The sequence below is a fragment of the Lytechinus variegatus genome, chromosome 16, assembly GCF_018143015.1.
Source record: "Lytechinus variegatus isolate NC3 chromosome 16, Lvar_3.0, whole genome shotgun sequence".
In the NCBI taxonomy this organism is placed as follows: domain Eukaryota; kingdom Metazoa; phylum Echinodermata; class Echinoidea; order Temnopleuroida; family Toxopneustidae; genus Lytechinus; species Lytechinus variegatus.
The window spans coordinates 8,704,503-8,732,458 of record NC_054755.1 but is presented as its reverse complement, the minus strand read 5'-3'; the positions used below and the strand labels follow the sequence as shown (position 1 = coordinate 8,732,458).

Here is a 27,956-nt window from a genome sequence, read left to right as displayed (position 1 = left end):
AATCTATTTAACATCTATCTCTTAAATTTTCTATCTATCTCTCTATCCATCTATCTATCCATCTGTCTGTCTTTCTCTATTTCTCTCTATCTATATATATATATATCTATCTGTGTATCTATCTGTTAATTTGTCTATCTTCTCTGTCTCTCTCATTCTTTATCTTTCTATCTATCTAACATCTATCTATCTATCTAACATCTATCTATCTGTCTCTCTCTCTCTAGCATCTGTCTGTCTTTTTTCTCTCTCTCTTTGTCCGTCCATATTTCTATCTATAACATCTCTCTCTCTCTCCCCCTCTCTCTATTTATCTATCTATCAATCCATCTCTCCCTCTTTCTATCTGTCCACCTCTCTCTCCCTCTCTGTCTCTCTCTCTCTATTTCTATCTATCTGTCTTTCTTGTCTCTATCTATTTATCAGTCTTCTATATCTATCTTTCGGCAGCTTCTAAGTGTATCAATCCGTCAAACTTCAATTTGTCTTTCCATTATAAGTATCTGTTTATTTTGATTTTGTCTGTCATTCTATTCATTTAGTTAATAATTTATTTTTAGAAAAAAAAACTATCATAAACAACGCGACTGCAAAAGCATGTTCGGATTTCACTCCTGACTGCCACATAAAGTGCCGAGGAACTCTGTTCTCTGATCAGTAACTGTGCAAATTGCATGCGGTGGTGGACTCGCCTGTGTCGCACGCTGCATGCAACCAGCGACGTGTGTAGACTCTTCACTAGTCGCTTTTTGGCTACTTTTCCGGAAAATGCCTTCGCCAGGGTGTAAAACGGAAACGCGCGACCCGCCCACGTCTTGTGTGCAATTGTACCTCAGTCATAAAATTGGATTAAAAATGTCGGGAAAAGGTGAGAATTCAGTATTTTCGCTCATTTTGTTTGATCGATTATTGACGTCTATTATGTGGTGTATGATGCATTTAGTTTTTTGTGTGATTTTGATGGAGATGACTCGCAAAAATGGGCAAAATCAAGCTCTAACGTTAACAACAGTGGGCGAGTGCCTCTCCCTCCCGCCGTATCATGAATGAAGCCATGCATGTGGAGGCCACTGGCACTGGAACTGCATTTCGTGTCTCATGCCATGGAGCTGGAGCTGGCATGGAACAAGTGATCGAGTGAGATAGTGAGATAGGTGTGCCAATGTGTGGTAGATCCAGATCCAGGCTAGGGAGCTCAAGGATCATGGCATGAGGATGATGAGGACAAGGGCAAGGCCGGGTCATCACAGTCACCGGGGTCAAGTTTGGAATTGGCGGATGGGGGGGGGGGGGCAGGGTGACCAGATTTCACAAAATTGAAATACGGGACAATCAACAAACTGCTGCACGAGCGGATTAGGTCTGAATAAAAAAAACAAAATCAACGAAGAAGAAGGCTACACTATAGACTTGTAAAAAAAAATTGATAAAGTCAAAAGTCTTAGCCAGAAAAGGAAGGGGGGGGGGGGGTGAACGAAAGAATGAAGGAAAGAAATAAGAGGAAAGAAAAGATTATAAGTTGAGAGGAAAGAGAGAAAATAAGTAAAGGAAATTAAGTGGAAAAAAAGAAAGAATAAAAGAAGGATGAAAGAATGAAAAAGAAAAATAAATTTGGGTTCCATCATTTTCTAAATAAAAGAAAGGAAGAGAAGATTAGATGAACAAATGTGTGAAAGAAAAAAAGAGAAAGGAAAAAAGTAAAGTAATATAAAAGGAAGAAAGACAGAATGAAGGAAAGAAAGAAAAACGTTTCCTTCATTCACTAAAAGAAACAAAGAAAGGAAAACAGGAAGGGAGGGAATGAAGCAAGGGAAATAAAGAGTAAGGGAAAAGAATTAGGATAATAAAGAATGAAAGAATGGATGAAAAAGAGGGTGGAAAGAATGAAGGGAGGAGAGAAAGAATGAAAAGATAAAGAGGAAGGAAGAAGAAAGCAAAGAAAAATGTTAAAGAGAATGAAACCTTGGGAACAAATGGGCTTGTGTGGAAAGAGAAAAATCAAACAATAAGATCAAAGAAAGCTTGAGAAAAATCAGACAAATACATGTAATAAGAAAGTTATGAGCATTTGAATATATTGCGATCACTAATGCTATGGAGATCCTCCCATTGGCAATGCAAGTATGCGAAAAGATACTGTGTGATGTCACTTTTGAACAACTTTCCCTGTGATCATGGTGATGGACTAAAATACCCCAAATATGTTTCTTTTTGCTCTTTCGTATGGTGATACAAACTCTTAGTATAGATATGGTTTGAAAATCTTTATTACTTTCCATCCTATAGAAAGATGATCTTCTATTAAATATATTTGATAAAAGATTAAGTTTAAGTTACATGTAAATATGTACAAGAGTAATGGGAAAGTTGTTTACATGTGGCATCACACATCTTTGTCACTTGCCAATGGGATGATGTACATGTACATTAATCAATCTAAACTTCAATTTGTTATTATTTATTCAATTTTCCTCAAATTTCTGTTGATCTGTTTCTTTGATTTTTCTGTTTTCACAAGCTATCTTGTTCAAAAGGTTTCATTTTCCTTTCAGGAAAGAAAGATTGGAGGAAATAAAAAAAGAAGGAAAGTAAGAAAAGAAGGAAAAATTAACAGAGAGAAAGGATCTGGAAAGAAAGCTACATGTAGGAAAGATTTGAAATAAACAGATGGAACAAAACAAAAGGCAAGCAGGTAGGATAGAAGGATGAAGAAAAAAGGATAGAAAAGAAAGAAAAAAGTTCAAACTTCATGCAAAAAAAAAATCCTATCAGACAAAAATCTTAATTATATTTGGGGTTTTTAAAATATATTTTACAAATTTCCTGAAAGGAAATTTAATAAATTTCAAAAACACTGTAAAGCAAGGCTAGCTGTACAATTTGTGCAACTCGTCGGCATGGATCAATGGGATTCTTACACCTACATACAATACAATGGCAATATGGGTAGACTGATAAATAGACCTGTTTCTGTTGGGGACATGCTCTGCTGAGACTTTGTCTGGCTCCATGGTAGTATCCCCTACGTCAGTAGACTGATGACGGCAATTGGGCTCATAATGGTGGAGGTTCGAACATGCTGAACTACAATGCACCCTCCTTGATTACTGCTTAATTGGCCCTTTTGATTGGGAAAAGGGTCGAAATAACAAAGAGCAAGTAATATTCAGCTATACTGTATAACCAACTTACCACCTTTCCGAAATTTACGGGTAAGCTGGAAAAAATACTGAATTTTTATGACAAACATTTATGATGTAGGATCAGGTTCTTCTTCGATTGTTCGCGGTCATGTTTGTAATACAGGCGAGTGTACGAACTGCCAGCCAATCGCGTGTGTGTTACCATTTTTAGTTCATGAACTGAAAATGGTATTACACGAATGTGATTGCCTGACAAAGAAGATTTACATGTATATGGGGCCTGACACAAATTTTATCTGTCAGAATAAGAAATTGTGATCCCAAATCAGAATAATTTTTGTAAATGTGAAAATTATCAGCTCCATCCTTAAGAAAATTATGGATTTATTCAAAGGGAAGACAGAGGGGGGGATTACTCAGGGGGGCATTGGGTACCCAAAATGCTCAAAAGTGCCCTGAAAAATTAAAACAGAGCCCCAGAAAATACCTGGCAGTCACTGCAGTGTTTACATATGTAGCTTATCCAGTCGGGAGTACCGGTAAATGTGAAAAGAAGCCCCGGAAAAATGTATTTCCACGAGATACACTATCTGTTTCCAACTTTGTTTGAATAATGGTAGAGCAATCCGGGTCGTGGTTCACCAAATGTTTCTCCTGTCAATAGGAAATGGTGAAGTGCTTTATAGTTTCCTTCTGTGCAACTCTATTGTGCAATGTATTTCCTTGTTTAGTGTACAAAAGATATCATCTTACATACTTTTTCCATTTGTTCAAACTAAACACCACCTACATACATGTATATCCTGCTAGGATAAAAAAATTATTTGATGTGGTAATGATGTGCATGCTCAAGTGCACATTGCCCCCCCCACCAACACCAGAAAGATATAAGAAATATAAGGGGGAGGTATTTATAAAAGAGGGTACATAAGTATCAGTATACATGTATCTTGGTAAAATTTGAAAAGCAGTGCGAATGTTCGCCTTGTTCAATGTATGAAAAATAAAGATTTGTATTTTAAAATCTCAACACATGATCCAGGTACACAGCTTGCACCAAGTACATACAGCCATACAGGGCTACAGGCATACACTGTATAGGATACCACAAAAAAATTAATCCATGTAATTTCAATTTGTGCCTGAAATGAAGATGAAAAAGAAATAGGGGGGGGGGGTGCAGGAGGTTCTTGTGATGAGAAACAGACTGTTTATGATCGTTAGGAATGAAGCAGTCACAAATGTCTGAATGTTACAAAATATGTAGTTGGCATTGAAGTTAACAGTTGCTATTAAAGACTTGCTAATAATGGCTTATTTCAAACCAGATTCGTAGATTATGTACAGTTGCACATGATTTTCTTAGTGAATTTGTTTTTTCTTTTTAAAATGTTTGATTATTGAAAGAATAATGCCATTGTGTGCCCATTCTCAATTTGAATGTATTTCATTCTTTTGTTGTAGTTTGAACTCTTACTAGCATTTTATTGTAAGAAATACAGTTCCAAGTGCAATTCATGTACTTATGTACTTATATCAAGTCCATAGTGTGAAAATTACAATTTTAATATTGAAGCACTACATGTATGCTAAAAATGCTGTATTCTGAACAAGTCTTCATAAAGAGAAAAAAAGTGTGGAAACATTGACAGAAAAGTTCAATATTAGTGGGAGTGTGAGATTTTTATTTCTTTTGTCTTCTTTTGCCAATGCAGTTGAAGACCAAGCATTTGTGACCCTTGTCACCAATGACAGATATGCGTATGGTGCCCTGGTTGTTGGACAGTCACTTCGGGATGTGGGAACCACACGTCAGCTTGCCATTCTGATCACTCCAGAAGTGACACAGCCGATGAGGTAAATTCAAATGAAGTAATTCAAGCAGAATTTTGCTTAACTCATAAAATCCAGACGATGTATCCATGCCAAACAATTAGAAATTTGTGACACTAGAAATGTCTATGGATAGGTCACTGATAGTGATCCATTACTTGTTATCCAGAATGCTTCCACTTTGTTCTTCCTTCCTCTTGCAGGAGGCAACTCTCTACAGATGCTCTATAACTGTAAACATACAGGAGGTGAACCCTCAAGACAGTCAGGACGATGCACACCAAGTCCTAACAAACCCTGATCTAAGAATCATGTTCACAAAGACATCTACCGACTACCGGTGGTGCCAAAGGGACCCAAACGCTTCCTATCCATCTCATTCTCTCTTCTCATTGTAGGAGACAACTCTCCATGTTCTATAACAGACTAAATATTGAACCCTCTAGACAGTTTGGATGATGCTTACCTTGCTCTATTAGACTAAAGACCCAGGCTACTGGTGGTCCTAAACGCTTCCTAACCATCTCATTCTCTTTTTTCTCATTGTAGGAGGCAACTCTCCATGCTCTATGACTACATACAGGAGGTGAATCCTCTAGACAGTCAGGATGACGCTCACCTCGCTCTCCTTACCAGGCCTGATCTAGGAATCACATTCACCAAGCTCTACTGCTGGCGGCTCACCCGGTACTCTAAGTGTGTCTTCCTAGATGCAGATACATTGGTGAGTAAAGGACAGCTTCCTATAGATGTAACTTATGTTCAAGAATTATTTTAAGAAGATGAAGTTGATGGGTTCAATATTCCCCAAAAGACAATGGCCCGTATTCTGATAGCAGGTTTAAACTTAAACTCAGATTTAAAGTTGTGGTTTAAGTATGGGAAGCCAAAAGTATCAAATTATCTTTTTAAGTTGAACGTTTCTTATATTTACTATGCTCTTTCCTGATTCATCGATGGTGAAGACAATCTATTTATATTTCCTAGACAATTATGGATGATTTGAGAGCCAAATTAGCTGAAATATGATATCTCTACAGTTAGTGATTTACGTAACAATTGGCTATCCATAGTTAAACCACAACTTTAAACCTGAGTTTAGGTTAAACCTACTATCAAAATACGGGCCAATGAATTGTATATCATTACAAATTGTGTGAAATTAGCATGTTTTTTGTTTTGCTTTTAATAGGCTTATAACTCTAAAAAGAGTGGGCTATTTTGACACCTAAGAGGGGGGGGGGGGGGGGGTGGCTGATCAGGGAATATAAAGCACAAGTAGAAAAGTTGGAAAAAGAGCACAAATGTCCCATTGAGGCCAATCAGTGGGGGTATCCAAGGCCATTGATTGATTCAAGTCCTGTACTTTTAGCTGATCTGAAGAGCATTATATTTCCAAGCTTAGCTCTCTTATTGCAGTAGACAAATTATACTTGTATTTTATTGTACACCTGATAACACAGGTCATGGGAGACGGTGGTTTGTGCACAAATCCAAATGGAATTTAGTCTTGTTTGCATAACATTTAATCTTCATAAGTCTGTAGTCTAAATATGCACAGAGCAGCCCTAGTTAAAGTGTACATGAGTAGTATTTTGGATGTTTATTGAACTATTGAGCTCGAGATTTAAAGTACAGGCTATTGGCTTTGTCAACACAGGGCCAAATTAACATTTTACAGTTAGCTTGTAGCCTCCTCCCTCCCCCCTTCTTCACTGTATATATTGTAGATGTACTCATTGTACTGAAATCATCCTCTTTCTCTTAGACAATTACAGTTACATGTATGATCATCATCATTGTCTTCATCTATGTCATCATCATCATAAACGTCATCATCAGCAGCAGCATCATCATCAACTTCATCATCAACTCCATCATCATCAGCAGCATCATCATCATCATCATCAACCTCATCGTCGTCATCACCTTCATCATCATCATCATCAACTTCATCATCATCAGTATGATCATCATGGCCATCATCCTGGTCTTCATCATCACCACCTCCACTATCTTTCTCTTTCCCCTCATCATATGTACATTGTTACATCAAACTCTCCCTCACCCCTTTCACCTTCACATTTATTTAAAACTCTCTTGCCTTTTTCCTGTCACCCTGTATTGAAGAAAATTGATTGGTTTACTTTTTCAGCATGTACGTTTGTTTTCTCTCTCCCTTGGCAGGTGCTTCAAAATGTAGATGACCTATTTGATCGGGAAGAACTGTCAGCAGCTCCTGATGTAGGTTGGCCGGATTGCTTCAACTCAGGGGTATTTGTGTTCAAACCATCGAATGAGACATACAGAGGCTTGTTGCAGTGTGCAGTTACTCAGGGAAGCTTTGATGGTAAGGCTTGTTGCCATGGCAATGAAGATGGGAAAATGATTCCTTGGTATGATAAAGGAAATGGAAATGTTGATGGAAACAGTGATGGTGATGATTGATGAGGAGGAGGAGGATAAGGATGATTTCTCATGATGATGATGATGGTGGTGATGATGATAAGGGGGGGGGAGGGAGGACAATGAGGATGATTTCTGATGATAGGATGAGGATGACGATGATGATTACAATGATGATAATGATGAAGATGATGACGATGACGATGATGATGATGACGATGATTAAAATGATGATGATGATGATAATGATGAAGATGATGATGATGTTGACGATGATGCTGATAATGATGATGATGATGATGAAGGTGGTAGTAGTGATTATGATGCTGATGATGGTGTTGGTTGTGGAAGTGGTCTTGATTACGATGATGAAGATATTCCATCATGTGCGTGGAATGTACATAATTTTGAAAGCCAGTCTAACTACCAGTCACACTTCAATATTGCACTACAAAAACAGAGAACCAAGTTTTGTTCTCTGCTTGTATGTAGTGAGTTAAAGAATTGTGACTGGTTGTGTATCATACCGATATTTTAAAAATTTTGTTGTAAATGTTCTGTCCATCACTAGGCGGAGATCAGGGTTTATTAAACACATTCTTCAGCGACTGGGCAACAGCCGATATCAACAAGCATTTGCCATTCATCTATAACATGACATCTGCAATCAGCTACTCCTACCTTCCTGCATTTGTGAGGTACGTGGATGACCTTTGACCTCGTATACATGTACATGTACATTGGCATAGCAGTAAGGGAGGGGGGTATAGGACTCATTTATCATCCTCTTTCCAAATAAACCTACTGTTTACCGTAGTCGGCATTGACCCTTATCTATTCCTCTCGATCCCATAATAACTGTCGAGCATTTCTTGAGAGGAGTTGTCAGATGCTTCATCTGGCACAGTCTGTTTTATCCTACAGTTACCATAGTAACCGATAGACTTATACCTCTCAGCCAATCACAACACAGGATAGTTATCACGTTTGATAATTTTTCGCATGACAAATGTTAATGGAACACTCTTTTGGTCTACACACTGCTGATCAAATCTTTGCTATCACAGGTTGTTCGTTCTTCCCAACTTTTGCCAACTGAGATTACTTCGGACCCCATTTTCAATTTCCCATTTTATATCCAAAATTATTCTTAAGCCTGATGAGAGACATTTTTTTTCTCAGAATTTTTTTATCTATATCACCTATTAAATGCAAAACAGATTTGGCAACGAAGTCCGCATTGTACATTTCATCGGTCGCACGAAGCCATGGATGTACAGATACAACACGCACACTGGCACCATCACAAGACCATCAGATGTCGATGTCACCCACGACTCCATGTACGTCAAAATATGGTGGGATGTTTTCATGTCGAAGGTCAAAGCGAGAGTTGAACAAGAACAGGTGAGGAATTTATGAACATCATTCGCTTTCAAGATGATAATGATAATCATGAATATTATGAAGATGTTTTTAATACTAGTTTGCAATGTATGATGTATTGTGTATGCTGTATCATCCCTGATTTACTGTACAAATTTATGGATGTCAACATTTGGGAAAATCAATGTTAACCAGCTTTTGTGAAATTCCATTTTGATATCTCCTGTTGATCTCATGAATTATTCAACTGAAGTGGGGAAGATGTGGGATCTGGGCCTGTCTTTCAAAGAGTTACGATTGATCCAATCAATCTCATCTCTATGGAAATCAATCAATGTCGTAATTTTTTCTTCCTGAAATTTGCACAATGTTCTTTGCAAACAAAGAGAAAGCATACTGAATTTTAAAGAGAACAATGATTGGTTGAAATGCCTTGCTCAATGACTAAAGGTGCTATGTCAGGGTTTGAGTTCAACATCCTATATGTATTCCCACTTGAATTGTTACTGTATCCTTCTTGATGTATAAATGGCTGATTGCTGTATTAATGAAATCCTTTTCTCGAATCTCGAGGTCTTATTTATTCATCATTTTGCGGATATTCTGTAACTTGGGATATGTCATGTTTTCTACATGAATTGATACTTGCATTTTGTTTCTCATTATTTCTTTCCTTGTTGACTACATAGAGTATGTACATATACATGTAAATGCCTGTTGGTAACATTCTTCAGGAAGCTTCATACAGGAATTGAGGAGTTTCCTACATGTAGACAGCACATGCATATTTGGTTTCTGTTGATCATAGTTCAATTGTAAACTCTTCTTTGTTTCAATCACTTTATTGCACTCTCAATCTCTAATACATGTAGTCGTGGGATATTTGTCGTCTTGTTTTCCAGTAGGGGGACGCATCCCCCCCCCACAAAAGTTTTCATGATGGTAAATTATGACTGTATATTATCAACTGGGTGGCATTACTAATTGCACTGAACCTATATTATTTCAACTTTTTGTTTTTGTATGTATACAGTTTGAAATTTTACATGTATGAAGATTTGTCTATTATTTATCTTTTATAATTCTAATTTCTTTTATTATTTAGATTATTATTTCATTTTTATGATTTTTATTTTTTATTGATTTATATTTATTCATTTTTCATTTATTTATTTTATTCTTTATTTTATTTTTTCATTTTATTTATTTATTTGTTTATTTTATTTTATTTTTTATTTCATTTATTTTATTTATTTATTTTCTTTTTTTTTGGGGGGGGGATCATTGACAATAGTTGAAGCAAATTGATTTTCATTCTTGAATCTTTAGCAATTGACCATGGTACATGTGTGACCCTCACACAGTGGATTCATGCTAATACTTTTTAGTGTATTTTCCAACACATCAAAGCATAGCCTTATTCATAATTTGGGGCAATTCAACAAATAACTGCAATAAAAATAACAACAATGATAATGAAAACATAAACACAGATAGGATTTCTTTTTTGGCAGGTTTGCCACTAAACGTTGCTTGGATTTGTAAAATTGCTCCCCATTGTTGTCTTCGAAGATAATTTCTTCAATTCTTAAATGGTAAATCATTGTACATGTAGAGTACATCATGTGCTCTGCTATTAAAGCTGTGTCCAACATATTCTGTACATATTTACATGTACACATTGCATTGGTGTACAAGGCTTGAATGCTGGAGGCCAGATGGCATTGCTGATATAAGGAGCGCCCTTTGTGGTGAAGGTGTGGTGTTTTGCATCACTCATCTTCCAGGAACACTTAAGAGTAGAATGCCTTGCTCTTCCGTAAACAGACCGTCAGATCTCCAGGCCCCATGAGAATGAAATAGATACATACATCCATAGACTGGCTATTTGCTTTATGCTGTGCTGTTTATACACTGCAGTGCATGTGGATGTAAATTTAGTGTATGTTGACTGTCCGACCAATCTCAAGCCAGGAATGTTCTTGTGTTCTTGTTCATTTGAATTCCTTACATGAATCTTGCGGAGAATAACAGAGAAAGAGACAAATACATGTAGCTCATCCATGGGATGGGGTAGAGAGAGATTGAAGGAAAATCAGACACAGAGAAATGGATAAAAAGGGTGAGAGGGAGGAAGAGAGAGAGAGACGGGCAGAGAAACAGAAGGAGAGTGAGAGACAGGCAGACAGAGAAAGTGAGCTGGAGAAACAGGGGGGGGGGGGGGGAATGTGGAATGTAATCTCTTAAAGTATGAAATATTGGACTGTTCATTGTAAGAAATTATGATCCTCAGACCTAAGCCTTTTTTTACCAAAAAACCTTTAAAAAATAGGCATCTTTTCTTTTCTGCCTAGTTCTTTTCCTTGATTGTATATAGTTCTTTAATTACAAAAAATTGTTAAACTTAAACAAATTTAAAAGATCATAAATATTTAGTAATATTATTGATAATAAACATATAATGAAAATAATTGTGATGATGATAATGGAAAATGACAATAATGATGATAGTGATAATGATGATGATAATGATGGTGATGATGAAGAGGATGATGATAATGATGATGATGGTGGTGGTGATGATGATGCTGATGGTGATGATGATTATGATGATGATGATGAAGATGATGATGGTGATGGATGATAATGATGCTGCTGATGATGATGGTGGTGGGGATGATGATGATGATGATAATGATGAAGATGATGATAATGATGGTGATGGATGATAATAATGATGCTGTTGCTGCTGCTGATGGTGATGATGATGATGATGATGATGATGATGGTGGTGATGGATGATAATGATGGTGCTGCTGCTGCTGGTGCTGATGGTGGTGATGATGATGATGATGGTGCTGATGGTGATGATGATGATGATGGAGGTGGAGAATGATGATGATGATGGTGATGGTGTGATGATGATGATGATGATGGTGATAATGATGATGCTGATGCTGCTGATGGTGGTGGTGATGATGATGGTGAAGATGGTGATGGTAATAGTAATTAAATGATAACAGGGTTGTCATAATGTAAAGTACTACATGCACCTAAATAGGAAATTTAAGTTCTTGTAGAAATGAACTTAATGAAGCTTGAAAAATAATTCAATGAAAAATGCATCATAAGATTGAAAAATATCAAAATTAATGAGGAAGAATAAATGAAACAACTTTGATAGTACTCATACATGTATGGTTGTTACATGCATGATGAGAAAGGGGAAAATTATTGTGTCATGTACAAGTATTTCTATTTAAGTTTTGATACCTACATTATTATCTGAGTCTCAAGGTAGTGTTCTATAAATAACAGTCTTGTCTTCTTGATGAAGTCTTTAAAGATGTTGATGGGTCATGGTTGAGTCAGATTTCATTAAATACTTTGGCATTGATTGAAATGTCATGTAGAGGCAGTGACCTTTTCTAATAGTCTGCACAGCAAGACAGACGTGCATGCATTCATGCTTTAAAGACTGTCTTTACATGTAGCTTTGAGCTCATACTCGGGTGTCATCATCATACATTGCAATATTACAAAGGGTAGATCTTCAGTACTCCATCATGCATTTTTTTCTTTTATATAAATAAAGTATAAAAAAAATCAGATATTTCATTTGTGATCAGGCGCCTGACTGAATCAGCGTTTAATTTCAAATTGGACAAAATTGGAATATTTATCCAATAAAACACTAAACATTTTAAAAGTTTGTTTCCCTCACACCACAACTGTTTTGAAGTAAATGCATTAAATATGATTTAGTGATGCATATTTCTGGAATTTACCTAAATATATACATATGCAGTCTTTAAAGGGATAGTAAACATTTATTGAAATTGTTTTCATGATAGTCATGATTGTTTAAAATAAGTGATGGTATTAAAGCAGTGTTTTGTCATTTGTGGTAAATATTTTTCAGAGAGTCCATGGCAGTCTTCAGGCTTTGGCCTGAAATCAGCTCAAATAACTTCCCATGGGGATTTTGAACATGTGTTACTTTTTACAGACCAAGTAAAAACTGACCGACATCCGATGATCCCCGATTCTGTCAAGGGTTGACTCTATTTTAGCTTTATCTTGTAGAGGTGCTGTGGCTCAGTGGATAAGTCTCCGGACTGTGAACCACAAGGTCCGGGGTTCAAATCCCATCACAGCAGTAGCGTCCTTTGGCAAGGCGTTTATCTACATTTGCCACTCTCGACCCAGGTGTAGTAAATGGGTACCCAGTAGGAAGGAATTCCTTGAATGCTTGATGCGCCAGATAAGGGTAGCCGTGCTAAAGCTGGGGTAATAGTATGCAGTGCGATTCCTATCATTGTTTTATTTGTTTTTATTATAATCGTTATTATCATCATCATTATTATTATCATTTTAATTATCCTTATTATCATCATAATTATTATCAGCATCTTCATCATTAGGACCATTATCATCATCATCATTCTTAGTCATAATCATCATCATCATCATCATCACCATCATTATCACCATCATCACCATTTTCATCATCATGTGCTATTGTTATTTTTGTTGTGATTCATACCCTTTTCTTATTTTACTATTACACCTCTACAGCCTTTCACTAACCAATATGACTCCTCTTTGACAGGGTTCAACTCTCCAAGATAACAAATCAGACACACCGCCCTCTTTAGTCCATCACCATCACAGTGATGACTCATTGTCACACGACTCGTCCATCTCCGACCACCGCCATCTTGACCATCCCACTTCAGAACAAACTGTTCGCTCTCATGATGGGTACACAACTGCCCCCCATCAGTACCAAATGGGAGAGGGAGGGGTGCAGCATAGACCCCCTCCCTGTGCACATGTTCATTCAATCGTACCCCAAGAAAGGACAACAGTGCCCGATGTGGTACGCTTTCTTTCTCAATTTTCTTTTGCATGATTTTTAAATTCTTATTACCACTTTCTGTTTTAGCCTAGTCTTTTGACAAGGCTCTACACTGCTGAATTCTTTTTTCATTATTCACACAGCAACAACATACCACACAGGGGGGAAACGAAAAATTATAAGGGGGGGAGCTCAGGGCGATTTTAAAAGCCCTCGAAACGTTTAGAAGAACCCTGGAAACTAAAAAAAAAGGTCCCATGGAAAGTCCAATGTTAAGGCTTATCCAATGTGGCGGATTTAGGCAGTAAGTTATGAAAAGTGGCCCCCTGAATTTTTTTTTTTAATTTGCCTGGCACCATGGCAATAAACAAAAATTGCTGTCGAGGACTACATACTCACAAGCTGTCCTCTGATTCTTTCGAAACTTGGGGGGGGGTAAATGCATGAATAGTCATTACTCTGTACATGTTGACAAAATTGTAACAACTGACAAATCTCCATGTAGTCCAGTGCATTGTGTGAGTCTTTCATCATGATGGTGCCTGTTTGGTTTTTACGCCATATTGGTGGAGAATAAGAATCAAGATGTCTAATCTAAAGGCCACTGCTCAGTGCACACCTTTCATTTACGACTGGCCCACAACCCGATTTTGTGATAAAATCACATTTTTCTTATTTTCTGAAAAGTTGAATGAAAGAATAATCTTGTTTCAAAATAAGATTCAAATAATCTGTAAGAAAACTAACAAAAAAATATTGGTTGATTGCAACCCTTTATTTTGGAGCAAAGGACAAATTGGTTTCAAATCGTAGACAGATTTTGTGCTAGTCAGTAGTGCACAAGAAAAGCATAAGATTAAGATACTGCTTATGGATTTTCGCAAGTTCTTTTAGACACACCAAATACACTTCAATTATCTCAATACATTTCCTCTTTAGATTAAATAAACTCAAACTGCTTTTCTTCAATATTTAAAAATCTTTCAGTGATTGTTTCTAAACAATTCTGAAACTGGAACGGCATATTTGGGGTCCTCTTTCAATTCTACTATTAACAGATCAATGCAAAATGTTTTTGTATTCTGAGACATTTATAGGATGTTTTGGCTATGGCCTGTAATATGAAGTGCACACCTCAGTTTACAATCACAATATTTCAATCACATTTATTTTAAAATTCACATTATTGCAAAATCACTATTCACATGATGTAGTAGTACGTACATGTTCAGGTTGCCACCAAGCACACAAATACGTACAGAATGAATATTCACGAATTGTACAATTTTATTTATCCTGCATGAATGTCATTATTGTGTTGTTGCTATTGCATTTTGATTCCTATTTGATTTGAGTACTTATATTCTGACCTGACTGTTATTGAGTTAAATTAAAACATTGTAAATTAATTTATAAATGGGAGGATGCATTTCAAGTTTTCTTTTTACTTTATGTCCTATGTTTTAAATCTATCAATTTGATTCAATGCTATTGCATAACAGAAGAGTCCTGCTATGAAAAGAGAGAAAAACTATGTAAAATCATTTGCTTTCTTTGTGTCCAAACTCCTAAGCCAAGTTGTTTTAAACAAAACAAATGATCAATCAAATCAGGATAAATGATATTTGTGGTCATACATGTATTATCATTCGATGAGCTTTTTATATGTCAAAATTTTTAATTAGGAGGGGGAGATTTTTCCAATGGAAACAAATTGTTTGATATCACAAAATACATCTTATCATCCTTTAAGTACATAAAGATCTAGACATGCATGCTTGATATATCGCTTGTAGGATAGACTTCTGTATTATTTTGCATTTTAGAATCATATGCGATTGACACTAATACAGTCTTCATTCTGTTTCTTTTCTCCCTTTCCCCTTCTTCATTTTGTGGTTCCATCACGCTTTATATCACCACTAACATATTTTTAATGTGATTGTGGGCCGTCCTTTGTCTGTATCTGGCTTTCTGTAAGTATGGTTTTCGACTCTTCTTTTGTATTCCGTCATTCCATGTTTTGTTTGCCCCCTCGTGCCTCATTCTTGTTTCCCAATTTTCTCTCTTCGTATTCCGCCGTATCATATTCCTAAACATTTTTAAAAACATTTCCCAATCCTGCCACCCCTTCCCTCATTCCTTGTCTTAAATTTCTCTCTTAAATGTTTCATGTTCCCTTTTAAACAACATCCTTCTTATTTCCCAATTAACCTTTGATATCCTTTGTGTGTGTCCCTTGCATTTGTTTGCCACCATCATGTTGCATCTACATGTTCGCTACTCTTTGATGATGGATAAATATGTCCTATCTTTCTCTAATTCCTTTTCTGCTTGATACATTGGTAATTCTGCCCAAGTCCATCTCCATTGATTCATTTTTCTTGATTCACTTTTCTCATGCTTTCTTTTAATATTTCATCTCCATTTTGAATCGCATTTTAACCTTGTCAACTTTTTAACCTTTTAACTCATCCTTCATCCCGGCAACTTCCACAGTACACTTTTTACATCTTCCCAACGAACATGGTCCTCGAACAATACACGTGCGCACATACATTGGTACACTCTACTTTAGGCTTCTAACACTTCACAGTCTTCTGTAAGTGGGACTGAAGGCAGGACTAACCAAGCGCAAGGCCAAGATGAAGTTATGACAGCGCCCCCTGTTGTTGACACCAGGCCACAGGGTCAGGTGGTGGAGGGTCAGAGTCAGACACAGTCAGTGGTAGGTTTACCTCCCCCTTTTTTCCTTGGAGAAAAAGGTTAACAAAAATGTGAAAAATTTAAAATGATCCTCAAACAAATTTTGTAATGTAATTGAGTTCTTGGTGGCTTTGGTGGACATATAGAGAATCCCAACAGTCCACACAACTTGCCTCTGTGCACTTTTAGACTATTCATCTAGTGGGTCCATCACTCCATCTTTATTTATAAAATAGCTCTGTATTTTTAAGCATCGTGATTGGCCATACGCGTCACATGACATCCAACTTTTTTGGTGCACTGCACGGCAGTGCAAAAGGTGCGCAACGAAAATTGATATTGCACGCTCAAGCAAACCAGTGCGGTAGAAGTCCCGGGATAAGTCTAACTATACCGTACTGTAATTTTTAAAAATTTGTTTCTGTGTAGCTATTTTATAAAGATAGATAGATAGATAAATGGTTTATTAAAAATCAAGACATCATCGCGGCTAAGGCCGAATTTCGATGTATTACAAGGTAATAATGATAAAAAAATATATTCAAACCGTAACAGATAAATACAAAATAAATGACACGGATAAAGTATTATATTGAAACTAATTGAGTTGTAGAAATCTAGAGTGAAATATTAACTTAAAGTGAATTGTGTATCTAGGAAATGAATAGTGTGTATGCCATTGTAGTTTTCAATTATAATAAAATCGGAAATTATTAACAAATTAACGGAAAACATTAAACAAATTCGCAAGAGATACTTCAAATAACGAAAAAATAAAATGATAAAGGAAAAAACTATATGATTCATGCATGTGCTATTATGAGTTTAATATGAAAAAAGTGGGCAGCGTATGTGTTAATAATTCGTTAAGTATACTGCCAGTTTCTTTAAAGTTTTACGTTTATTGATTTCAAGTAATTACCTATTAAAAAAGTAATCTATTAAACACAAATATAATGAACAATCCTTAAATCAGTGAAAATATTAAGATTATGGTCAGAAGCGTTTCCTAGTGTACAACCAAATTTGAATAATAGAGATATACTGGCGGGAAATAAGTAAAACATCATTAAAATTACTCTAAAATTAATGTCACATAAACAAATCAATTAGCAAATATTACAAATTATCTATTACAAATAATGCACTCGCTCTGTCGTGCGTTAAAGTAAATGCAGAGAAAGCTCGGTTTCTTCAGTTCTCTTATGAAGCATCATCCTCATTTTGTTCTTGTGGGATGTTGGTCTAATGGGCTGCGAGTCTTGTGGGTTGTTGAGGTGTTGGCCTGGTGGGATGTGGCTCTATTGGACTGCCAGTGTAGTCGGTTGTCTGTTGGGCTGCCAGCCGAGTCAGTATTCAGGTTTTATAGCTGGGTGGATGGCCACTCTGTTGGGCTGCCAGCCAAGTTGGTATTCGGGTTGTTTAGCTGGGTGGAGGGCCACTCTATTGGGCTGCCAGTCGAGTCATTTGACTAGAATATTGGTCTCCAGGTCCATTGGCTCGTTCAGCTTTTTGTGTCATGTTCTGTTGTTCTTTCAGGAAGCATTTGGTTGCTGGTATCTTCTCTTTGGCCCTTTGACTGCATTTATATGACTCTGTACTTGATTTTCAAATGTGTTCATAGTAAAGAAAGAACTTGGTAAATCTAAGTAATTATAGTACTTTAACTTACATAATATACATTCATTCTTTGATATATACTGAAGTTCACAGGAGGATATTGTAGCATTGTATGTGTATAAGTTTCTTGGGTTTGAGGGAGTGCACATTTACCACCAAAGGAGCTGTTTGAGCCATTATTTAACTGGCTTTGTGGGAATATCAGATTGCCTACAGCAGGATATTACTTTTGTATTGTCCCAAGTCTTTAGACAGTGGCAATGATGATTATGGTTCTCTTGAGAGCAACAATAGTTGGTTGCCACAGTCAAGCATCAAGTCATTGTTATTATTATTATTTCTTGCTGGTTTGATTCAAGCGTATTATACCCCTTTCATAAACCCAATTATGCGGCTAATAGCAGCATAATTTGGTCATAAGAGTAATCCAAATTATTTTGATGCTGCTATTATCCGCATAATAGCAGCATCGGGACAAGATTTTGAGTTTATGAACGCATTTCCAAATAATGTGGATAATTGCCATGGCATCGGAGGGGGCATGTCCAGTTGTCATGACGATTATCCACCTTTTTCAGGACGAGCGCTCGTTAAAATAATGCGGCTTATTTTCGGAGTTTGTGAACGCAATTTTTATTGAATTATCCGCATTACTCTTAGGCGGCTAATTGGAGGATAGGTTTATGAAAAGGGTGTTAGTATTACTAGCATTTTTCTGTTTCCATCCGTCAGTTCCTCTGATTTTCACCCAAGAGGTCATTATCATAGCATAGTGTACAGTGTACTGTTCAAGCACACAAATGAATGAATGGTTGTATACAGTTGCATGTAGCCTATGAGCAAAATCACAGCTACAATTAATGTGTCATGCTAGGGTTATTAGTGTTCTAACCTGGCATTGGCAATAAATGTGAGTATCTGATTTAAGGCTATTCAAGCTGGTATTTAAAGGGGTAGTTCACCCTGACATAGAGTGTGAAGGTTTGTTGAAAAATTGTCAAGACTAACAAACATATTTGTCAAAAGCTTGCAGAGTCAAACAGTTTATGCAGTAAAAGGGTGTAATGTGCACTTGAGGTTTGGAAGTTTTGTGAATCCTTTACACACTTTTGGTGCACTTTTGCCCATAAACTGCATTACTGCAAGGGTTGGAGTTTGGCATTTTTTGCATTCACATCCTTTGCCAACCTGGCATGAGCCTTGTGAAACCAGGCCTTTTTTTATAATACAATCAGTTTGGCAAGAGCGATTGTAATTAAATAGAGCTAAAATTATGAATTATGATGACACTTCTTATGAGCAATTGTGAGGAGACATGTTATTTTCCAATCTCTGAGATTAGATACCAGATCTGTGCCAAATAACATAAAGGCTTGCGATTAATCGCTAATTCGAAAGAACAGTTAAGGTCTCCATAACACAAAGATTTAGCGATCAATCGCTAAATGGACTGGCAAATCAAGATCAATTTTACATGTGCATTTGGTTTAAAATACTGACCATGAACCATGAACCAATCAGTGAGGTTCTTTCATATTAATTTACAATTCATCACAAATCTTTGTCTTACGAAGCCCTGATTGGTTCCAAGTCAGTGTACTGAACAAAATGCGTATGCAACAATCACCTTGATAGGCCATTTCATGTTATAGCACAATCACGAACCTTTGTGTCAGGGGGCCCTGGCCATGAAATTTTGACAGATTTATTCACTATGCCTTTTTAGAAAAGGGAAGTATCCTAAAAGATTCATTTCACCCACTCACATATACATATACATGTAGTAGGCCTATCCCCTCCTCCCAATTTGAGCACTTCACACTGAAAGTCTCATTTGGAATTTTTTTTATGGTAGAGTGTCACTAAAAGGAGTACTGAAATTTACAATTTTGTCCTAATCGTTGATCTTCATAACAATTTTTTTTCCCAATTGCTCAATTTGTCAATTTAATGAATTGTATTATATTTTCCCTATTTTAATGTTAATCTATGGATCCTTTGCATGTAGCATTGTAATGTACCAGATGATAACACTGTAAGTAACTGAAACTCCCAGTTTCATCATTTTTTATCTTTGTTTTACTTCTTTAACAATTTTTCTTACATGTATTAAAGGTTCATTTAAATACTATTAGCCTTTGGTGTTCTGAATACTCTTTTGTGTTCCTAACCTGTATGTTATTCATGTAACCATGAAGTGCTTCAAAATTTCCTTTAGATGTGATAGCACTGTATATAATCATAAAAACGGAAATGTTCTGAACTTGATTTAATTTAAAATCTGGTCTTAAGATGAGGTTTAATTGTGGAGTGCCTGTTGTAGGACGATTCTCTGACAGAAGGAAGTTGAATATAAAAGTTTTTTTTTGGTGCCATATTCATTCAAAACTGTCTGGGAACAGCAATATTTTTCTTCATTTTTAAAAACATATGGAAAGGATGCAGTAAAAATAAACGTACAATGTAATTAAAATTTCGACTTTTTCTGCTTTCCATAATTTAAGCGCAGATTTTAGACCGTTAAATTGGAGTTCAGAATACATACTATTTTGTATTGCTTGGAGTCTAGCCATTGATTTATTGGGTGTTAAACCAATAAACCAATGTACATGTAGGAATTCAGCTAGCAAGAATGACATTCACACATACATCTGCCATAACCCTGAAGTCCTCGGATCTGTCTATTCATTACTTTGAGTTACTGGTAGTGTGTTAGTGTTGGTTTGGATTAACATTGTTTTGGGGTTTTGGAAGTTATTAATATCAAGGTCATGAATTAAATTACAAGGTCATGGTATTGCAGTGGGAATCAATCAAATCACAATGAATTAACTTTTATAAAACTCTTCAATCAATAGTAGCAAAAAAATAAAAAAAATAATTGAGGAAAATCACAAATTTATATAAAAAGATATATATAAATTTGGGATTTTCCTCAATTATTTTTTGTTATTGGACAACTGGTTTCTTTCTACTTGGTGCTGAGCTATTAATGTTATTGATTTGAGATACCTCAATACCAACATTTTTAGTTTTTTTGCTACTATTGATTGAAGAGTTTTATAAAAGTTAATTCTACATTGTAATCCCTTTGTTGTGGTATTGCTTATCGCATACATTCGTAATTCCAAAGCTTCGGATATTTCGAAGGTTCGTTATTTGGAAGGTTTGTATTTCAGAAGGTTCGTAATTCCGAAGATTCGTTAGTCCGAAAACGAAATGAGGTTCATAATTCCAAAGGTTTGTTAGTCCGAAAACGAAGTGAGGTTCGTAATTCCGAAGGTTCGTTAATCCGACAAAGAAATGAGGTTCGTAATTCCGAAGGTTCGTTAGTCTGAAAACTAAATGATTACCGGTAACTAACCTTATTTCGTTTTCGGATTAACGAACCTTCGGATCATCAAACCTTATTTCGTTTTCGGATTATCGAACCTTCGGAATAACGCCACAAATGTTCGGATTAACGAACCCTTTTACGTTTTCAGATTAACGAACATCGAGGTATAGGCAATTTGCGTGTTTCGGAATTACAAACCTTCGGAATTACGAAGTGTAACCATCACTTATTTCTCCCTAGTAGGGAGACAAATCCCTGTATTTTTTTTTGGGGGGGGGGTGGTGGGGGACTGGGGTGAGGTGAATTTTTTTACTAACAAATATTCAATCAATTCAATCAAAATATCAATTGGCTTTCTTTTGTAAATGAAGCCATGACATGATTTCAAATGGAGATCATTCCCATTGAATATTAATTTATGCATTTTTTTATATGAAAATATGAATTATTTATTTGAGCCATGTTTTTTTCATTTGCTTGGTCATGTTTTTAAAAAATTGAGATACAAGGTTTTGTAACCCTACCAATGTATATTTACTTGTCTAATTATGAACTTTCTTATACCCGATTTCCTTCCTTTCTTTTCAGGAATACTTGACTTTATAGAAAATGTATTATCATGATTTCAAACCTGTTTCCTGAGTTTGGGTTTCTTTCACTATATTGTTCTGTACATATTATGATAACAAACTAAATTTCCTCTTTTCAGCTAGGTTAATAGCAGGGTTTACCACATATGTTAACATTAGGCTGGAGCCCTGCTACAAATTGTATCAGTTTGCTACTAACATTTTTGTGGATTTTGATTTTGGTACATAAAATTGTAAAGTTATTCTTATTATTAATTTCGAGACCGTATGGTAAAATAGTACCATTGCTGATAGTTCTACTGCTGCTGCTGCTGCTACTACTACTACTACTACTACTACTACTACTACTTCTGCTGCTGCTACTACTAATACTACTACTTCTACTACTTCTGCTACTACTACTACTACTTCTCCTACTACTACTTATAATACTTCTGCTACTGCTTCGGCTACTACATGTACTACTTCTGCTACTACTACTTCTTCTGCTACTGCTAGTACTACTACTACTACTACTACTACTACTACTACTACTACTACTACTACTACTACTACTACTACTACTACTACTACTACTACTACTACTGCTACTACTACTACTTCTAATAGTTCCAATTCTATGAATGATCATTATTCTTGTTAATTTGATATTGAACTTTGTCTTTCTTAGAGCTTCAGGATGTATGGACAACTACTTTTAAACTTTTACTTCTTCACTTCACTGTCTGCTCCATGAATTTCATTTTATTAACACCACTCTCTTGTTGTCTTTCCTCTACAGGGCATAGATCTTGCGAATGTATTTGGTGACCTGAGCCTCGAGGGCGACGCTGGCCACCCGGCAGGTCCTCCCTCCCCAAGAGCCAATCAGCACGCCTGGGAGCAGGGTCAGATCGACTACAGGGGCAACGACAGCTTCGACAACATCATGGGCCGAATCAGCGAGGTTATGAGTGACCCTGCCGTAGCAGCCGCAGTGGTTGATAGCAACAGCATTACGCCAGTCAACGTGGGTAGCGCAGCTGCAGAAAACAACGCAACAAAAAGTTAAAGAGATCCTGAAATTGAACCTTTCATGTTGGGATTATTTTTTATCATTTGAGCTAAATCTATAGTCGGTGCAATAACTAGTCACTGATTTTATGTTAGTCACAGCATTCTTACTGACTAAGCTCTATTTTGCTGCCTAGTCACTGACAGGAATAATCAATGATTTAGTGATGTAGTCGCTGATTTAAATAGTGAGTCAAGACTATGAATTAGTGACTAGTCATATTGCTGCACCAATGAGTAGTCATATACGTGGTAACTAGTCATTGGTGAGTAACTAACTAGTCATTTTTGGTAATTGCATCATTGACTCATGACTGACTATTGAATCGTCTCTGATTGCAATGGTGCTAGTAAAGCCAATGACAAGTGACCAGTCAGTGACTTGCATCTCATTTATGACTAATTAAAATGGCAGAAATGACTAATTTGTACTGATATGTTGCTATAAACTACAGAGGTGTCTTATATAATTGAATGTCACTGAATCAAACTCATGGTTATTATTTTTGCTGTCACTGTTGAGTCATATCTGCAAGCACAGACTCAAATGAGTGAATTTAGTCTCACTATTTCAGACTCTGCGCTATGCACTATTATGCATTATGTGAGACCCAAGGTCTGTGTCTGGAGACTAGCTGAATAAATTTCAACTTTGATGTTTAAGGTGTGGTGGAGCACCTCAATGATCCTCTGTGCATTCATTGATGGGGAAATATTTCCACTGAAAAACAAGTGCTTGCATTGCAAGTTAGAAAAGCATGTCATCTTAGATGTAAACAAATATAACCGTCTGATACAAGACAGCAGTAATGTTGGCTTAGGGCTGAGTCAAAACGTTTAACCACCATTTGAACTGTTAAAAGCATTATTAACATAAAAAAATAACTTTATTTCTAATGAGCACATATCCACTCCAAGGAATGCTTAGGACGCCTGACAATTCAATATAAATTCAACGTAATGAACAGTAAATTATTAGAAAAAAAATATTATACAACAAATATACCATAGTAGCCGGAATTATTTCTCCAAGGTTGGATCGGCATTAAGAGGAAAAATAGTAATTTTGCCAGTACAACCGAGGGTGAATAATTCCCTTTATACTTTCAAAATAAAGGTCTAGTATATCTGTTTTATATCCTACCAGTACATATAATAAGGACAACAGATCTTGTTCATATAGTTCATCTTTCCAAAATATAGATAACGTGCTCAGTGCGCTGACTGACCTACTTTTCCTGAAGCTACGCGATCAGCGGAATGCGCATTTGTGCCTGCAGCCATGCCTGCGCCCGAGAGATTGCGCGCTCTGTGTCAATGATCTGTGACGTCAATGATGGAATAGTGCTCTATTCCATCATTGACGTCACGGTATAGTTATTTTTCTCCAGTGGGCGTTTCATTTTCAACATCATTGCAAAATAGTGAGAGTATGTTTGGTCACATGATGCTATTTAACCAATCAGTATGCATGATATAATATATGTAGTAAGTTATATATGAATAAACATGAGACTAATTATAATAATAATAATAATATAACCAGTAATTAGTACCAGTTATTAGTACCAGTCAGCTAAAAATAAATGACTGGTCATGTGATATATTTCAGCCAATCATATGATTAGGATCCATGCCACCATTTTATGATAAAAAATCACATGTCACTTCACCACACTTTAATTTTTTACCTCTGCAAAGTTGAAGGGTTGCGTTCTGATGTGTCCTGATGCTAACATTTGCATGACGATTCTGTTGAGAGTTATGTTATGAACTTGTCTTCCTCTTGATGTACATGTATTCCGAAGACAGCAACTTGAATGTCTGCTTGTTTTGTACAAATGAATGCATTTTATGAGCACAATTTTCTGAACCTTGTATTTTGGTTAACATATATTCTTGTTATTGCATGAAAAAAAAAGTAATCATGTATATTTTGATGTTGAAAGAAATATTATCACTCTTATGTACCGTATATGCTATTAAGAGTGAGGTTACAATTTGAACAGTGACTTAAAAAGTATATTTACTCAGCCATTCATACGTGTTGGCAAAAAAAGGAGAAGAAAAATATATGTAACTGTATCAGATATAAATGCCTTGTGCCATATTTGGAGAGTATATTTGATGGAAAAGGAGATATCAGAGATTTCTGTGTATATTTATTTTGAAAGATGGACAAATGAATATACTGATTATCGTTTTGTGTGAGATTTGGTGAATTAGCTTCACATGGGGAAGCCATAAAACTACGAGCATTGTTCTTTTTTGCCCAAAAAAGAAGAAAAGTGCATGTACATATGTAAAATCATGAATTAGTTTGGAACTACACACCGCACAATAAAATGTTTGTTGGAAAGAAATAGTACTTTGCTGTTACTAGCTGAAAAACTTCCGACCCCAAAGGAGAAGAAAAATTGTTATGCACTTGTGCTACATGTACATTGTTTTAAGTCTTTTCAAGATCTGAATCCTGAAAATTAGTACATGTAATGAGATCACTTGTGGAATGGTGTCTTGCTACTCTGCAGAGTTCAAATGGGAAACTCTTGTAGAAAAGAATGAAAACAAAAATTCTGAGTATTAATGTTTTCACCATGTTCTGAAGACTATTTTCGTAAAATGGTTTACTGCAAGGATGGCCAACAAAGTGAAAAAAAAAATAAGTAGGGGCTAAGTGTGATTAGCCCCTGAAACTTTTGAAATAGCCATGGTAAATTAAACAAAGAGCAACTGTTGAATGATATTTCTAGCCACAGGTCATAGTGCATTCAAATCTATGAACACAATAGATAAACTTCTAAGCAGCCCTCGCTAATGGAATTTTAGCTCTTACACTGGCCAAGACTGCTAATAAGTTTGTGTTAAGCATGAGGGTATAGTCCTATTCTTGCATTTTTGTGTTTAATGCATGTGAATCTGATCAGATTTGAGTTAACCTATCATTTTGGTGATTATTCAATCTTTTTGAGGCACTTTCTTCCTCGGTTCAATCTCGTGATCAGAAGTGCGACCCATTCCATAAAGAACCCACAATTGTGACTTTGCCAGAACAGCAACTACCATGATAACAGGGCTCAGCAGCCAATTATAATGGAGGTTTAGATAATAGTTACCATACTTGTAAGTCCTAAATGAAATATGGCACGTGACGTGTTTCCTTTAAGAAATAACTATTCCTTTATCTGAGTACAAAGTTGGACATCTTCTTTTTGGTGTGAGAGTCTGTTTGACATTTTTGTCCCCTTCTTACAGTATTATTCACTTGTATTTTCTGGTATTTCAAATTTGTGCCAAGTTTCATGAAACAACTTGTCCACAGTTTCCGTTCTAAGTCTTCTGGCATGAATCTCCCCATATGGGCACTATTATCTGCATTCCCCAATAACTTGTTTTGTCTATGATGAAAACTGAAGATTGATAATGACATGCCGATTTGCGGGATCGCTGCGTTAAATATATGACTCCGAATCTTAACCTTACAGTCACTGAACAAGTTTCTTGCCTGGTTTCGTGCAGCTCAAAGGAGAGAGAGAGTGGACATTGTAAATAAAAAAAAGAACTTTACATTTAAGATTTTTAGCCCTAGGCACATATTCTGGGGTCGGGTTTAAAGTCGTGGTTTAAGTATGGATAGCCAATTGTTCACTAACAATAGAGATATCATATTTCAGCTCATGTGACTCTCAAATCATTCATGATTGTCTAGGAAGTATAAATAGGTGATTGTATTCACCATCGATGAATCAGGAAAGAGCACAGTAAACACAAGAAACATACAACTTAATAAAAATTTTGACACTTATGGCTTCCCATAATATTAGCACAGAGTTAGACCATGGTCTTAGCTAAACCTGACTTCAGAATACGGGAGCAGAGATTCAAATGACTCGTGTATCAACCTGGTACCCTTTACACAGTGACCACTAAGTGTCTCGAGAGACAAGAATCAGTGACAAAAATAATGACATTTAAATTATTTTTTGAAATCCTTAACAGTCTCAAGTGATTCCTAGGATATTGCTTCATCAAGCTTTCAACATATGTACTCAATCACATAGGTACTTGCACCCCTCCAAAATAGCCTTTAAATGGATTTGGCTCAAAATTTTTGACGTCTGTTCCAGTCCTCTTGGGATGGATGTGAAGATGGAGACTATTTGAGCAAGACCTGAGGAGTGTTTCATCAATATTTTTGTCAGACTAGTTGTTTTGACTGACTGAGAGGTACTGCTACTACGGTAATTGTCCTCTGATAAAACAGAAGTCGTGGAATAAAATGTCTGATAAGACCTTTCATGAAACATTCTCCTGATAAAGATAGGTCAAGGCTAAGACTTGTATTCTGATAGCAGGTTTAACTTAAACTCAGGTTTAAAGTTGTGGTTTAAGTATGGGAAGCCAAAAGTATCAAAATTTGTATTAAGTTGTATGTTTCTTATGTTTACAGTGCTCTTTCCTGATTCATCGATGGTGAAGACAATCATCTATTTATACTTCCTAGACAATTAAGAATGATTTGAGAGCCAAATGAGCTAAGTATGATATCTCTACTCTTAGTGATTTATGTAACAATTGGCTATCCATACTTAAACCACAACTTTAAACCTGCTATCAGAATACAGGCCAATGAGTTTTTAAGGGAGTACCAAAGTGTGACGTCGTCAATTATCCCTTTTTTGCGTTTGTGATACCATATTTCTTTAGAGCACAGTGAAATACCTCCACAACCCAAATTCGGTGGGAAGCAGTCCAAGGGGGCCTTAAGAATGACCTCAAGAATACATAAATAGCCCCATTGAAATTGATGTATTCATGAGGTCACATCTGAGGCCCCCATGGACCGATTTCCACCAAATTTGGGTAATGAGCATTTTTCATTATCTCGTGTATGGTATAACAAATGCTGTAATAAAAACAAGTTTTTTTGTGATGTCATCACTTCCGTACTCTATATTCTTTTGAGTCGTATTCTGTCTCTCCAAGGCGCGTTTCAAGCAAAGTCCCAGAAACCATCCCAA

General features: G+C 36.2%; 1 protein-coding gene across 4 annotated transcripts; it reads left to right on the top strand.

Moving 5' to 3' along the window:
• Positions 1-802: 802 nt before the first annotated feature.
• On the top strand, positions 803-26,613 carry LOC121429618 (glycogenin-1-like). 4 transcript variants are annotated; one of them, XM_041626741.1, is made up of 10 exons: positions 803-868; positions 4,859-5,000; positions 5,526-5,700; positions 7,164-7,326; positions 7,954-8,080; positions 8,603-8,789; positions 13,381-13,650; positions 16,208-16,357; positions 19,964-19,990; positions 22,664-26,613. In XM_041626741.1, exons 1-10 carry the CDS (start codon positions 856-858, stop codon positions 22,931-22,933), a joined length of 1,524 nt encoding a protein of 507 aa, XP_041482675.1. In that variant the 5' UTR covers positions 803-855; the 3' UTR covers positions 22,934-26,613. The 4 variants fall into 4 exon arrangements, with proteins under 4 accessions (XP_041482675.1, XP_041482677.1, XP_041482678.1 ...); XM_041626743.1 differs by lacking the exon at positions 19,964-19,990; XM_041626744.1 differs by lacking the exon at positions 13,381-13,650 and having other exon boundaries at positions 22,664-26,612.
• Positions 26,614-27,956: the final 1,343 nt, after the last annotated feature.

Excerpts from the sequence above, each read along its gene's own strand:
- LOC121429618 (XM_041626741.1), top strand. Across the intron at positions 5,001-5,525 it reads GAAGTGACACAGCCGATGAG|GAGGCAACTCTCCATGCTCT; the intron begins GTAAATTCAAAT and ends TTCTCATTGTAG. Across the intron at positions 19,991-22,663 it reads ATGTACCAGATGATAACACT|GGCATAGATCTTGCGAATGT; the intron begins GTAAGTAACTGA and ends TTTCCTCTACAG.